The 16,805-nt window shown below is 37.8% G+C and overlaps 1 protein-coding gene across 4 annotated transcripts in view; it reads right to left on the bottom strand.

Moving 5' to 3' along the window:
- Positions 1 to 1,165: 1,165 nt before the first annotated feature.
- Positions 1,166 to 16,805, bottom strand: part of SIM1 (SIM bHLH transcription factor 1) — a 48,873-nt gene continuing 33,233 nt past the window's right edge. For all 4 annotated transcript variants that reach the window (XM_069011076.1, XM_069011078.1, XM_069011077.1 and 1 more), the window contains 3 exons: positions 14,482 to 14,647; positions 6,642 to 7,047; positions 1,166 to 3,938 (listed from right to left, as the gene is read on the bottom strand). In XM_069011076.1, coding sequence (XP_068867177.1) covers positions 3,208 to 3,938; positions 6,642 to 7,047; positions 14,482 to 14,647 — 1,303 coding nt within the window. In that variant the 3' untranslated portion in view covers positions 1,166 to 3,207. The remainder of the gene's footprint in view (positions 3,939 to 6,641; positions 7,048 to 14,481; positions 14,648 to 16,805) is intronic.

Genomic DNA, 16,805 nt, shown 5'->3' with positions numbered 1-16,805 from the left:
CTGACAAAAGACATCCATCTCTACCATACTGTATTGAAGTGCTAGGGAGTGCCAGTTGCTGGAATCCCATGAGGGAGAGACCATCAGCCTTTGCTTGCAGCACAACGTGGCTGCATGTAGAGACATCTCTACTGATTTATTCTGTTCATCACAGTGCATTTTTTGCATTTGTAGTGGACTAGAACTATTGAAAATAGCATAAATAGCTACAGTTTGTGAAGTCTTATTTTGGGATCACTGTAAATAAGGATGGGGAACTTTAATGCATAGCACACTGTCTTTTTTTCCTACATGAAGTCATATAGTGCACAAGCAGCTTATGCTGTGCCTGTTTGTCTTATAAGTCTATTTTTCAAAGGTGCCTGTCAGAATGCAAATACAATGGTCGCCAAAGTGTGGTTTCCTGACTACTTGTGGCCAGTAGACCACAGCCAGGGAACTGCATCTGGTCTGCAGAACTTTGTTGCCTTCTAACTAAAAGCTTGATAGCAAGAGTGCTTTGTGATCCCAAGAAACTTGAGTGCTGATAAAACCCCATTCATTCAAACAGTTTGGGAGACTCTTCTGTAATACAAAATAGTATTGACACTTAGGCGTGGTTTTATATGTACTTGTAGGGATAATATGATTCCATGTACCTCTACTCTAATTAGTTTTTCAAATTGTATTTTAATACTGTAAAAAGATACTCCAAGTACAAGTTTATTCATCTTACTCATAGGAACAAGTGAAATAAATATGTATCCAGAACTAAATTTATCAAAAATACTTTCTTATTCCTATGCTTTAGGAATATATACAATTGTTGGGCTGAAAGAAGTCCATTTTGGTCCATTTCTTCCTCTGAGTTAACAGTTGTCAATGTTTTTCTTCCCCTCAATTATTTGCCTTGTTATTATTTTAAAACAAACAAACAAACAAAAATCTCTGTCTGCTTCTCTTTATGACCTTCATTATCCACTTGGCAATGGGTCAAATAAACTTCTTGCCAAATCATTTTGTTCTCATTTTGCCTTGGCTATCATTCAATGCCCTGTCTCTCATTTCTGCTATTTTCTAGTTCAAATAGTTTTAGACCATTATTTATCTCTCCTCTGTGCAGAGTTTGGTGCACATCAGTGATACTACCCCTTACTCTGTTCCCTTACAAAGATGACAGACCCAGTTTATTTAAAGCTTTTATTATATCTTTCAGTCTCTTTATCTTTTGCTGAGCTCTGCGCCACCTTTTCTGTTACGAAGTTTAGATAATAAAGACCAGACTGTGTTGTTCTCCCTTGTGTTCAACGTGCATTCCACCAGGAGCGATCACACTGCAGTCAACAAATGTCGCTTATGGAGTAAGGTTCTACTCAATTCAAGATTCACAATCTGCTTTGGAGTGATCAGGACTACACACAATATTCCAAGTTCAGAGAGGTAATTTCCTCTGCTTTCAAGTACATCTCTACTTACGTGGTTTATAATGTTATTATTTAGCTTTTGCTTCTGATTAGTTTTATTTGGAAACAGTATTTTTAACCCACCCGTAGCATGCTGGTTTATATTTAGTCCCATTGATGACTCAGTCCCATATGTTGAGCTTCTGAATGTTACAAATGAAGCTAGTCTTAGAGCTAATCTCATTTTAGTAACCACCTCAGGTCCCCTTTCCTCCACATTGGCATAAGAGGGAGTGGTGGTCCCTCCTGTTGCAGTCGACTTTGGAACCATATAAATGCCATACAAAAAAAAGGACAGGGCTAGAAATTGTGCCTAAAAATGCCCTATTTTACATTTTTAGCATATGTTTTGTATTTATTCTTTTCCAATCAATCACTCTCTTTGTTCATGAGGTTATTAAAAATTTAAAAAAGTTCCTCTGCCTCTTTTGATGTCTTATATAATGCTAGGACAGGCCCTGATAATGCCAGCATTCTTAATACAATTTAATTCCTTAGAACACTGATTTTCCTCTGTACTTTTTTATGTACATATGGCTGATTTTGATAGCCCTAATATTTTCTGATATTCATTAAATTATCTGCTGCAATTAAGAAGATAATTCATATTTCCTTATCAAGGTCATGCCTATTACTTTACTGTGTTTCAGACAGAGTAGTTACAATTCTCTATACTCTCTTAATTTACTCCAAAACTTTATCAGTTAGATAAAGTTAGATAAACCACCAAACAGTTTTCACCTATTCTTGACTGGTGTATTTTTACATTTATGCCACTGCATTTGTATTTTACACCAATTTTTCTATGATTCTGTTGAGTTCCTTCTCTGTTTTAAATTAATTCTTAATTATTCAGCCACTTTATTTTATAATTATTGCTAAATGCCATACATAGCTACAGGGTTAACAGTTTATCTTGAACCACTCTTAATTCCAGTCTATTCTCCCTGTTTCTCCAGGCAATTTTCTTCCATTTCACTCCACTACCCACCATGGGCAACCTTTCAAAAACAGGAGAGCAATCTCCCATCTCTACAGCAAGACAAGCAAGCCCTTTGTGTTTCGCAAAACTACAGTGAGAATGCCCCTGTCTTTTTAATACAGTAGAAGTAAATATTTGACCATACTAATCATAAGGACTCTTTTCAAATCAGGCATATGTCAATAGCTATGTATGTGAGTACACAAGGACATAACAATTCGAGGAGTTCTCTCTTTCTCCCTTTTTTGATTTTATATTGGTCAGCCATGGATGCTTTATACCATACAGCAGCATAACGTGCTTGGCCTTTGGGGAATAAACAAATCACCAGAAGTACACTTTTTGTTGTGTATTTCGAAGGAACACATCCCACATTCCTGTAAAAAAAGAGTGCATAGCAGTTCTGTTGGCTGGTACCTATGCAGTTCAGAAGATCTGCCCTTGGCAGTGTTTCCAAACAACACCTCTTACATGATGTGGATGAACTGCTCTATTAGCCTGCCACAAGCACTCCCTGCCTGGGCCTCTTCTATCCTTCTCAGCATGCATGGCACCAACTTTGAGTCTAGCTCCATTCACTCTAACACTGCATGCTAGTGCATTTTTATTTTTTTAAAGTAATGTGTTTTAACTAACTTATCCCCCCAAACCTTGGGTTCTTCTTTCTAATGCACTGTGGTATGTGAAATGCTGGTAAGGACAAGGGCATGAAAACATATAATATCTTCCAATTAGATCTCAAAGGTTATTTTTAAAGCACAAAAGTTTTTAGAAAAAAAAGCGTCAGCTTCCATTGGTTATTATAACAGATGTTCCCTTGTGTCCTTGTGCTGGATCTTGCTGCATCCTTAAGTGAGAAGTCACATCAAAGTGGGATCCGTTACAGCCTAGTGAATAGTTTCTAATTGTTTCAGTGTCATATAGATGCTCCAGAGCATACCCAGTTAGTGTGTAAGCATGCTTATCAAAGTACTGCCTGTGGGAGCTGTAATAATTTGGAGAGGCTGCTGGGTGGTCTCCTTGGTTTTGATGAGGGGACATATCTGAATGCAGGTAGTCTTTAGCAAGTACCAAACTAGATTTTGATATTCGATCAGAACTGGGGCTACTTATCCTAGACAGTGTTGTGGGGCTGTTGTCATAGTCATTTTCATGTGGGCTCATAATCTTTCCATCTCGCTGCTGGATGTGTTCACAGGGGGGAGTGTTGGCAACCGTTGGGACGCGGCAGACGTCCGCTGCCACCTGCTGCTGAGGGTAGTTTGCAAAACAGATAGCGTGCTTCTTCCCCGTGCCATTAATGGAGACCAGTGGGTCAGGAGTGGTTTTCCGCAGCTGTAGCCTGTTTTCTTCTTCTTTAATCATTTGCTGGGTGGCTCTTATTAGAGTTTCAATTTTGCTGGGCTCATGCGGACTGTTCTGATACTGCTCAGTACGGTATCGGTCACCTGACTCGCTAGCAGAGCCAGGATCAGGTGAGCTAACAACACTGTCCTCATCCCAGTGTCCTCTTCCTAGGAAAGAGAGAAAGGAGACAAGCACTGAGGTTTAAGGAGGCAAGTGATCTTGAAAAACATGTAATCTGAACCTTCTTTTACATAGAGAAAATCAAATCAGAGGTAAGTGACTCATAACAGTCACCAAAAAAGACCATGGTAGACCCTTTGCTTTTCAGTGACAAATTCTAGTTTCCAGTATCTCCACAAGGAACACAGCTGGAGATATACAAAGATATCGAAGCACCTCAACCACAGGTATCTGGTGCCACTTGATACACTCTTGGGTAGCCAAGCATCTGCATAAGCCCAGCAGGTATGGCACGAACTCTAAAGCACCTCTGTCTTTTGGAGCAGCAAGAGGCCAGGCAGGGTATCGTAGGTCATGTCAAAATGCCCTCAATGCCAGTGTTCAGGCCCCTGGCCCCTTACTACCTCTTTGCATCAACAAGGTCTGAGTGAATTTGGGCCATGGTAAAAATAAAAATCTCAGGGAATTACAAATGTACAACATTACAGCATGTTTTCTTAGGCCTTTCAAGGAGCTAAAACACAGACAGCACTGAGAAATAGATTGTGGTTATGTAGTGACTTTATGCAGGTTACACAAGAATAAATAACCACAAGTAATGAAGGAAATCTTCTACAAAAGCTCAAGAACCCATAGCTGCTAGACAGGGTTACAGTAAAAATGTGATGTCATATCCCCACGAATAAATATTTGCTTTTGAAATGGGAAAATATTGTGACATTCTTACCTCTCTTTAAAAAACAAGGCCCATATACATATCAGAGAAGATGTTCAGCTTGCAACTAGCTGAAAGCACAGAATCATACCTGTCAGTCCTCACTAGCAAGAAAGTGAGTGGCCCCAAAGCCTGAATTGTCAACATTATGATAAAGGGCTTGATTTGCTGAGATACATTCCTTCAGGAGGGCATGTATGGGACTTGCACATGTTACTTCTTGATGCCTTTGCCTCAGCACACAAAGTTCTCTTTGGGTCTGAAGCACGTTGGGTTGGCTGACAGTACTTCTCAAAGCAAACCCATTTTCAGACTAGCACCAGAAGTTCCCCCTGTTCTGTGTTGGGTCAGGGCATACAGATCTGTTTGGGTTGCAGACCACTACCACTGCATTTTAGAGTTCACAACAAAAATCAGTGATGGGCTTTTACAATAAAAATATCCTTCCATTGCTGTGGAAGTACTTCACTGTGGAGTATCATGAGCATGAATTTATCTTTCACATCCTCTTAAGATCTGGTCCCAAAATGCCAGTGCTAGTCAGGTTTTTCCGCCTAAAGCTACAAGCAGACTGAAGACCTAGTGAAAAATGTAAGACTTGATACAATAAAGACATTAACTGCAGTACCTGGAATTACAGCAAAACCAAACAACAAATTAAACCAAACTGTATTATCCATTTACATTAATTATCCTTGATAGAGGTATGGAATAAATATCTAACCCTTTTGCATTTGTACCTTGGTATTATACTTCTATGCTCAGCAAGAATTATCATGCATAAAATTTGCCAGCAAAATTATCATGCTTTACTAGATTATCTTTTTTTTGAGAAGAAAAAGCTAGAAAAACACTAATAGGGCAGAAGTACAGAACAGACGCAAGGAAGGAGGCATGTTCCCACAGGAGAAGTGGAGAACAGTCTCATTGGCAAAATTTTCTGTGCCTTTCCTGTTTTATCTCTGATTGTATTTCCTAGAACATGCTATTTAATAATTTTTTTTCTAATCTTGACATAATTTTCCTCAGATTGGAGTAAAACAGAGCAGTTCTTTTTCATTTACGAAACTTCGTTGTGCAAATCAACGGAATAGTACTAATGTAATCAGCTTTTATGAGTTCTTTAGAGGCAACCCTTGTTTTCATAGACTATTTTGTAGAAAAACTTTTTTTTTTTTTTTTTTGGATGTTGCATGCATCCTTACAACCTTGAATTCTGACTTTTGGGCCAGTTGCTGTCTTCCAAGACTCAGCCTATAATTTTTAAATGAAGGACCTTTGGACTTTTCCCAACCCAATATCAGGCTTTCACTGTGGTTTTTTTATTAGCTTCAGCCTCTGAAAATGTGCTAATGCACTGAGTTTGCAACCTGTCAGAAACCAAACAAAATTTCAGGCTTGGTGTTGAAAGAATGGAGAGGTTCAAATTGGCTAAAAATTATAGCTGAGGATAAATGTGTGAAACCAAAAACAACTGTTAATTTTAATAGCTAACTTTAAATACATACAGAATCAGTAATAACCCATAGGGAAAAATGTCACTTGGAGAACAATTTCTCCAAAGGCTTTCAAGAGTTTTTAATATCCAGCTTGGATTCAGCTCTAATTTTTTGCTAAATATATTCCATCTGAAGTGTCTTAATCCTAAGACAAATAAAACCCACTTTTCTATTGAGTGGATTATTTTGTTTATATTTTTAAGATCATGCCTAAAATCTCACCAGTCACATTTCCGCCTTAATTTCACAGATTGATAAAAATACAGCAAAATTATATTTTGCTGCATATAAGCCAGACTATAAAACTCAACTCAACTTGAATTTTAAGTATTCCTCATCTCCACAGACGCGATCTCTGAGACAATAACATACATCAAAAGCATCTAATTTTCCATCTTTCACATAAACAGCTGTATGTTTCTGTCATATTCTTCGCTGAGATGGTGTCACTTCTGCAAATCCTTGTTATGTCTTACCATGAATCCTGTGCACTGACGTTATGTGGGGCATACTGTTCTCATACACTTCTCTGCTCTCAGGGGACGACTTAGTCAGAGGCAATGCTGAACGAGAACCCCACCAACTCTCCCTTCCCGGCTGCGGCGTGCCAAGGAAATACCGGCCAGCTTCGCATCTGCCTCCCTCACAGGCCTGAGTGTGGAAATGCCTGTCATCAGTCACCCTGGAGTGGTCGAGTGCAAAACCGTAGCAGAGCGCGCTGCGGTCTGAGTACTGTCTGTAGGCACAGGAGGCGTCGTGGTGCTGGGAGCTCGGTCTGTCCGCAGGCTCCAGGAGCTGGGGAGAAGCCGTATCGGTCAGTGGGCTCCCACCCCACTGGCTCTCGTGGTCAGACTCGGATCTTTCAGTGTGAAATCCGGAATACTGCAAAACAGGAGAAGCAGCATGGGAATTACCACACCTGGGTGAAATCTGCAAGTAACTGCACTGGGAAGGAAGGCAGAGAGTGTATGTGATAGTGTGTTTCTTGTGAGTGTGCCCACATGTCTGCACCTTCTGATTGGGCTCCTGGTCCTTTCCTGTACAACACTCTGTAATGAGCTCACAGATGACAGGACAGATCTCATGAAAGTCTAAAACATCCCATGTCGGCCCTTAACAGCCATCTCCTTTATGATGTGTAATATCAGGCTCAGCAACATCAATGTTTCAGTTCAATATATTTTTAATATGTTCAGGTTTTCCTTGTTGCTTTGAAAGCTGTGCTTATGCTCAGCCAAGGTGCTCCAATGCACTTCAGCAAAACACTTCCAAAAGGGACTGAAATAACACTGCTCCTGGAGCATTCTCACATGTCAAATTGAAACCGAATGTATTTGAAGGGTTTTTTCTAAGGGTTCACTCTCTTTTCCTCATATTTTGTTTGTTGATTTTTTTTCCTTGGAGTTGTATCTTTGAACTTCTTTCCTCTTATTAGTAGGGAAAAGAAAGCCTCTTGCAAATCCTGCGCTGCCAACATTTCTATAGGGTAAAGCCTAAAGTGATGGCAGATAGGTAGGAAGCTAAAAATCCCAGTTCTATTGCAATGTGGGAACAAGGAAAATCCAGAAACTATTTTCCAGTAAAGGTGACTGCTAACCAAAGCAGGCAGAGGGAGCACTTTTCACCCTCACTTAAGCAAGGCCCTTCCAACACAAAAAAGCAACTAGTAGGCAGCTGGAAAATTAGTCAGGATAGGAACATGAGCATTTGTTTAGAGAGAAGTAAGGGTTAATTTAAATGTCACAGATTCCTAGATATTCCTAATGAATGCTTCAAACTTTTATATACCTTTTGGGAAAGGAAAAGAATGTTTATTAAACCTCCTGGGATTTAGCTATCTCATTTTTAAATCTTTTTATTTATTGGAACTGTCAAACTTCACGGAACATTTCTAAATCAATTTCACCCGTGATTGTGGACTGGGATGAGACCAAAGCTGTACATGCTCACCTCTTCAGCACTGCACACTCATGTCACAAATCAACGTATTACAACATGAAACCTTGGAATTCTCCCATTCCATCACTCACCTTCCATATGCCCACTCTGCCTTTTCTTTTAATAGGCCTAACATAAGGTTACCTTCCTTTTCATTAGATTAAGTTGCTATGAAACTCCTCATTATCAGCCAGGATCAAGGTTTTATGCACTTACCAATCGAAAGTACTGACCAGATGTTTGACTTACAGAAACTTAAACCATCTGTGCAACATCAGTGGAGTTTTTGGCATCTAATTGGGCATTTCTTCAGTATTCCAGTTTATATTTGTTTTTATATTTGTCTAATACTGTTTAGGTTGTGAATAGGATAGGTTATTTCAAGGAAACAAAGAAAGGGTCATGGCTTTGAGGAAGTCAATTATATTTTGTTATTAGTTGTCAGAAGAATACCCATAGGCAACAAGTCTACCAGGAGACATGGAGGAGGTCAGAAAGTTAGTACCACGATACTCATCACAAAGGTTTCAAGATGAAAGGGCAAACATGAATTTTCATGAAGGTTAGATAGTTACAGAGCCACAAAAGCGTTCTTTTAAATGCTAGTAACTCAACATACACTAACTAGAAACTTTATTCAGTCACCACAGAGTTATGTGATCAACTGGAGTGTCTAACTCTTCTATTTTCCTTTCAGATCTAGTGTCCACAAACTGCTTAGTCACAAAGATACCTTCATAAATAACACCTGAATTATTGTAAGCATTTTACAAAAATGTATAGGTAAAATTAAGTTTCCAATTAAAAAACAGAAATTATTAACAAGATTACCACTTAGCAAATTTTATCTGGAATGGAAAATCAAAAAAACAGAAAACTAGTTTTTCATCTGTTCTTAATTTTAAAATTAATTTTGCTCTTTTTGGATTTGGCTTGTATAAACCAGATTTTCTAATTTTAAAATTTAAGCAGAAATATTATATCGTGTAAGCCTAAATGCAAGTATAGAAAAGTCAGGAGTTCATTTATTTTCTTATTAAAAACAAAGCTCCCAGTATGTATTTCTTTCATGAGGAGGACACGGAAAATTAGTTTAGAACAATATTATAATTAAATTTCTTTTTTTGGACACTTTATTATGATAATAAATGCCAGAGAATCTTTCACACTGAAAACTCTTAATTTCCTGTAGCTCTACTAGATATTCTTCTATTTGTTCTCTTTTTCTAAGGACACTTCAGTGTCCAACATAGCTTCTCTTGAAGGGAATATCTTCATGTAATTGAAAAGTTGCACAATTTTTGCTTTTATCTTGAACCTAATCACAAAAGGCCTTTGTGCAGTTTTTTTGAAAAAAGGGAAATTATCTCAAAGGTTTTATGTTTAGTGTATTAGAAATTCACTAAAAAAACTAGAAATGTCATATAACCATGTATCAAGACCAACAATACTTGACTCATCTTCTTTGTCCTTGAGGTAAATGAAGATTATTTGAGATCTGACCTTTGGCAGCTGCTGGGCCATGGACAGAATTAAATTAACGCAGTCAATTGTTTGTGGCCCACATTTTCTGCTAAGGTTTGATATGACTACTTACTCCTAAGGTACAACATGAGCAGACACAGGGCAAAAATATGTCTAATTCCCTCTAAAGCCAGCCACATCTCTATTTGGCATCTTCAGGCTGCCTCCACTGCTGTGGTCCAACCACTGCCGCTCCTGGGAATCTGATGTTGACAGGTGGAGACTTCAAATACGGGCATGTGTGACATGTTGATGGGGGGAGAAATGAAAGAGTGATCAAAGATATTGCTTTACTGAAATGGGAGTGGAAACACTATCTCACAAGTCAGAATTAGGCTCCCATATGTCAAGTGATGAAAGACCATAAAAAATTGAATAAGATTTAATGAAAATTATGGCAAATTAAAATCAGTTGCTTTTTTTTCAAACCCAGTCATGTCTCAGCAGAAACATTTTATTTTCTGCTAATTTTTGCCTTCTGACTTCTATCAGGAGTCAGAAGGCAAAATAAATTTATTACTTTTGGGTTTTTGACAAAATTTAGTCAGCAGGTAGTGATAAAGAACTTCAGACTGGCAACATCTGAAATCCCTTCAGGTGATTTCTCAATTGTCTTCTAGCATAAAAAACAACAAAACATAAATTAAATGGTCCTCCAGCTGATCCCTGGAAACTGAATTGTCACCTCTGAAAATTAGAAATGTCTTCCAGAGTATTAATCCAGTGTACAGTCACAGTGAGAGCACACCAGCAGGATTAGCACTGACAAAGAAAGGGTCTGTGGGCCATAACTGATACATTTTCATTCCAAGAAAAACTTCTGGAGGGCTAAAGAGACAAGGAAATGGGAAGATATAAATTCCATGTCTAAGAAAGCTTACTTTATGAGAGCCCATGGAAGTGTATTAGGCCAGTAGACAATTTAATATTTCTTGTGTGATTTTCTTTTGCCTGACCTTCCATTTTTACAGGTGTCTCACCGGCCTGAGGACTCATCCTGTCATACACAGCAACATCAGCCTGCTCCACACGCCACCCCAGATGTTCAAACAACAGATACTATAGATATATGATTTTTTGGCAGCCTACTCAGGTTTTTATCATTACAAACGTTAATTATATGGTGAAGCCCTCACAGAATCCTCTTTTCCATGAAAAACTTTCACTACATCAGCATTAGTATCTTTTCTCTTGATTTGTGTCTTAACCATGAGGAAAAAAACATCACAGATGCGGGCTGCATTGTACTAAGAACATATGCATGCTTTTAAATCACTTTTATCTTACATTTTACTAATGTAATCCTGAAATGTAAAATATGCTCTTTTCGCATTCACTGTTATAGGCACAACAGATGGTGAAAGGCTTAGATTAAAGTAATACAGCATGTCCATTAAAATAACCCCCACTGCTGGTGACTCTTCACCAGACCAGGAGTTATGTTTACTATAAAAAGAAGGGTTTGCTTTGCTTTTGAACACACTAGAAGTTGCCAAAGCTTTAGGCTACAGGAAGAAATTAAAACAAAACCCAGGCTGGCTAGAATTCAGCCTGATTCTGTTGTCTTTACCCCATTGGGTGATATGCCCAAAAAGAGATGGACTGCAGAATCAAGCCAGATTATCCATTTAAAGGAGATATAGAATCAATATATCTCTGAAATCTGATATATTAATACATACCTCTATACCTACCTATTAATATATACCTATATCTATAATATACAACTATTTCAAAAAATTTATGCCTGCTATAGTATAGACCAAAGCCTCCATCCAACAGCTCTTGGGTACATCCTTACTTGTACGTATGCTTTCATGAGATACATATATATATAAAATATATATATATATATATTTTTATATATATATATATATATATATAATATATATATATAAAATAGTTATCCAAGACCTAAGATGAGATATGAAGGAATAAACATTTATCCAGATCTCACCATGAAACATTTCCACTGCAGTCAGACAGCAGGCAATTTAAATATTTTCCTTAGGCAATCATCATTAATGGTACATTAAACTCCAAAGCAGTTCAGATGATCATAATTAAAATGTTTTTCCAGTCTTGTTGCTATTTCCTCTGTATGGAATAAACGAGGTCCTGGGCTAGTTTTTGGGAACACAAAGGTGCAGGGCTAGATTTTGGAAGGCACTCACAATGATTATGATGATGATGATTATAGTGTGGGGGAAGACTACAGGCATCTTTACACCAACCCATGATTTCCTTTTTCTGCAAATATCCATCAAACCTTCATCTGCCTGTTTGGTTTTTTTTCCTACCATCTCTTTCAGCTACATGCCTCTCTGGTGGGATAGGACTAGAAAAGCATTCTTCAAACTCTGAGCAAATTCTGCAGCTGGGCCATGAATTTTGGGTTGCTCTCCTCTCTGCTTGCCCCTCCCCTGCCTGAGGGTGGTTTCACAGAACCCACTAGCCCTGTACTAACAGCAGGCAGTGCTAATCAGATGCTGACCAATGCCTCCAGTTAAATGAACTCAGTTTCACTTGAGTCTACAAGACCCACAGTATGCTATGTCTGCTTTTGCATAAGATTTGAGGAAAAAAAATTAACAGTCTTAGATGACTGAAACATCCACTTTTTGCCCTAGTAGTAAAAATTCAGCTGAAGTCGATTAGCATAATTTTCATACTGTTCACATCTCAGGTAGCTGTCTTAGGGGCACACAGCTGGCAAGGTGAAGGATTCTCAGTCAGAAACCAATAAGGCATATGATTTCTTTTTCTCTTCAAGAGAGAAGCAAAGTAAATGGTAAGGGAAAAAGAGAAAAGGAAAGGAAAAAAATGGGAAAGAACTTATGTACATTTAAAATCTCCTAGGTGCCCTTGACTTTAAGAAGTACTTTGCCCACTGCCATTATTTTACTAATAAACTTCCTGCTTCCTTTCCTCACCACAACTCAGGCTCCTGTGTAAGCCAAAACCCGTGACCTCTCTTTCAGCTGTGACTTTTAAGTCACACTCTAATTCTCCTCTACTGGCTGGCAAATTACAAGGGCAGGAGGCTGAGGGACGCAGGCCATACCACCTGCTGCATGTTCTTCACAACAGCTTCTCTTAGTCTTTCAACAGTTTATTCAGCAGTGGAAAAGGATGAGAGGGAGGCAAGGCCAAGCTGTCAGCTTTACTTGTGGTGATGGGCTGCAATGAACGGTATGACAATTTTTCAAGATACTGGGAACTACCATGGCTGCTTCTTTTTGAATGATGAAATATGTGACTTTAATATCAGGCAGCTGGTGATGAGGATGCAGAATGAAACTGGAGGCTAAGCACCCTGAGCTTTCAGACAACAATCCCTGATAAACCAAAAGTCACAATGCTGCACTGCTCATTCAGTATTTTTTTTTCTGGTGACAGAAAGGATAAGGAGGTCACACTTTCAAAAATCAGATCGATGTGGAAGGATAACAAGTCTTCAGCTGGGATTGTCCTGCTAGCAAATGAGTCCTTTGAAAGGACTGTATAAGGCAAGATGAAATGTAATTACAATATATCAAAAATAGTCATAAAAATTGAATTTAGAATTATTTGTACGTCTTCCCCAATTCTTTTAAACATTTTGATTACTTGATTAAAGAAATTTAATCAAACAATTAAAAAAATTAAAGAAAAAGGCTTTTTAAGGACCCACAGAAACATGCATGAACAAGGGAGCTATGATAACCTCTGACAAAAGTTAGATGCTTAAAATTAGGAATCTGGATTCATATCTAGGTGCTCAGTTAAATATTCCCTGTGCCAATAGCAGATGTCATTTAACTGAAATTGTTATCCTTGATATTTTTGATGGGAAAAAAGAAAGAAAACAAGGAAGTGATGTAGACATTTTGGATCCCATTACACACTCTTAGAGGTCCATTTAGAAAACATTGTGCCTGCAAAAAAACTGTAGTTATTAAGGTCATTACCAGTTAAATATTGACCTGGGCTCTTTCAAAATACATAGCTCTTCAATGTTACATTGTGAATGCATACATTTATATCCACTTTGTATATATCCATTTATATCCTCTTGTGTAGAGGCATAAGAGCAGTAGGACTTGTATCATTAGTAAACATCATGATTATTTTAACAAACAGATTTATTTGAGCTAAAAGTTTGACAGTGTAAGGATGCAAGTGCTGTGACATTGCCTGCAGGAATCAGTTGCATAAATGTATTGGGTAAGTTTCAGTTCACAGACTCAATCGAGTCTGGTCCATTCTCCAAGCAGGACATGTTCGTTACATGTTAGGCTTGAAAATGAAATCTGGGAAATTAAATTCTACTGATGCCAATGACCCCTCCCACTGTTTTCTTCCTTTCAAAGTTTTACACACAGAAAACACACGTTCTTGTTCCAATTCACCAAGCTGGCTGACTGCCTTCCCTCATCAAAACTCACTCCTCTCAACTACGATTTCATTATTAACTTCTATCAAATATCTGGCAGTTTTCTAGATATGTTGGAATTAGTAAAGACCAAGCAAGAAAAAGAAAGATTTCTCAAATGGCAAAACTCCCAGCCTTCTCAAACCAAGTATTTCAAAACCAACATTTTCCCTTGTCCTTCTGTCCGCTTCTCATTAACTCTGAGCCCTGCACTGCTATTGTTGTTGATAATGATTTATTATGCATGCTGAAACATAAATGTTTCCAGCTTTTTAGAAGCAGTTTAAAGAAACATATTCCTGTCTCAAGGTTGTATAACCTGCCATCCTTTATTCCCTTTGGGTAACACGTTCTTTGGCCCGTTCTAATTACTTGGGTAAAGTAGCAGTCAAAATCAAGATATTCAAAAATATTTAATTTAGTTTTTCAAAGACAGCTACCTGTGGGTATGGTGATGTCCTTGATTTTGACTTTGTGCTCGAGAGGCGAGATTTGCTTCCCTTTCTATTATCCGTTATGGTCGGAGTTGAATTTGCGTATGAGAATGCCGGCTTGGTAGCAGTGACCTGATCCAGGGAGAGCTGTAGTCCTTTATATTCAGTATCCCTATATAAAAGGCAAAAGTGAAAAACAAGCTCACTTCATGTCTTAACGGGAAACATTCCTTTCTTCTTTGTGGGGGGTGGAAACAAAAGGTATTTTTAAGGAAAAAGAATAAAACCATCCAGGGCAAGCCAGTATATCCCCCTAATATATTTATGGAGTATAGCTTACTAAGCAATAGCAGTATTTTTATAGTGAAAATATGATTGCTTTTTGCATCCAGCTGTTATCATCCTGATCTACTTTCTTCAGTAATAAAAAAACAATGGGATGGATATTTCTGAGATTTGTATTTCAGTTCTACATTGGTCACATAGCTAAGCAGTAAATAGGATACATTTTCCTCAAAACTCTTTTAACCATACAACTACAAATTTACCACATGTGTGCTGTGTGTGTGTGTGTTCATGTGTGTATGTGGGGTGCACATAACAGCCTACAGAGATGACTAGATAAACTAAACTAAATAATTTTTTAATGGAAAACACTTGATCTTTAAGGTTGTATTTTTCAGTGTTTAAGAAGTTTCAGGCAATTGGTGCAAATTTTTGATTTGTTTTTTTTTTCCTTCTATGGGTCTTATGAGTCTTTTATTCCTCCATTTTTAGTTGCTTATACCAGTTTACCAGTCAAACAGCTAAATAAATATAAATCTTGTGATTTAAATAGCCTGTCCCTCACTCACAAAATAATAGAGGTTTTCCGTGGAGAGCTATATATAATGTCAGTTTTTGAAGTTCGATGTTAGTTTCTTTAAACTAATGAATGCATGAAAATAAGGAAAACTGGCATTGTTCACAATGTCTTACTAAGCATAACAAGGGCATGTGCATTGGACTGCTCTCCTCTGCACACATCTGCATGTCTGCTGATACCCAGGGGAGTAACAAATGAGCTCTCCAGCTTTCATGTAGTCATACGGAACCTATTCTGACAATGATTTATTAAAAGAGAGCAAAGCAAGAGCTTCTTCCTGACCTACCTACCTGGAGGAAAGGAGGAAGAGTTCATGATGCTTTTTTTCCTTTGTGTTATCAGTAGAGAAGTAAGGGATAAGGGAAGAATAATGCTTCTCTTAAGCAGTCAAGGAGGCAACATATTCATTCACACAATTACCCCATACTCTATCAAAACCTAAAGATTAACACTTAATGAATTATATTAATAATAAATTGTTTACCGAGCTTTAACAACAATATCTTGGTCTATAATCACACAAATATTCATATGTAAGCCACAAGAGTCTAACTTTTTTAGAAAGAAACTGCTTCATCACCTAAGCATATTACAGCTTAGTACATTGAAATGTTTTCAGATAAAAGGCAGGGGTAGAAGAATAAACTTGATAAATCACTGAAATAAGTGAAATAGGATGAATCTTCGAGCAGCCACAGATAAACCTGCAGAACCAAAATGTTAATTCGTCCCAGTTCTACAGTAATTTTTTTTTGCATGTGATAAATAGTAAAATTATTGGTTGAAGAAGCTTAGATTTTTGGCAATGCAGACAATATATGTGTGTCTGTGTCTATATGACACATGAAAGTAAATCCCTGACATTAGAATTGCACTGACTATGCTGTTTCCAGTCCATAGCAGACAGATTTGTCAAGTATAAATAGGGCTTTGCAATGCAAAATTAGTTCTTAATGAGGTAATTTCTTCAAATTTTAGCTTCAATAGAGATATTCTCTGCTAAAATATCTGCATTTCAAATATCCTGTCTGCAGTGAAAGCATCTGAGTATGGGGATTTGCTTTGGCCTCTTTGACAGGTGCAGCTCATCCACATATTTTGAAAGCATTAATCTTTCCCATGGTTATCCTCAAAATTTTCATCCAGACACCTTGACTTGACATGCAAAGCATCTGTCTCCATAATTGATTCCTAGAAAATTATCTCCTACTCATTGCTACAGTAGCATGAGATTTTATCAATAGCCCTGAAAATCGAATAGTCTCATCCTGGTATACACACTCCCTCTGATTATTTGATTATAAGAAGGGGAAGGGTCCTGTGTTTTCAGGAAGAAAATATTACCACTAGAAACTAAAATTAATCAAAACTAAGTAGGTAAGTTTTCAGAGCCTTAGGGGTATGAGGAGGTTGTATTTTTTTGAGCCTACCAACCCTTTTACCTCTGGTTTTGCTGGAGAACCTG

The sequence above is a fragment of the Aphelocoma coerulescens genome, chromosome 3 (genome assembly GCF_041296385.1).
Source record: "Aphelocoma coerulescens isolate FSJ_1873_10779 chromosome 3, UR_Acoe_1.0, whole genome shotgun sequence".
In the NCBI taxonomy this organism is placed as follows: domain Eukaryota; kingdom Metazoa; phylum Chordata; class Aves; order Passeriformes; family Corvidae; genus Aphelocoma; species Aphelocoma coerulescens.
Note: the sequence above shows the minus strand (reverse complement) of the source record. Positions and strands in the feature narration are given on the sequence as shown.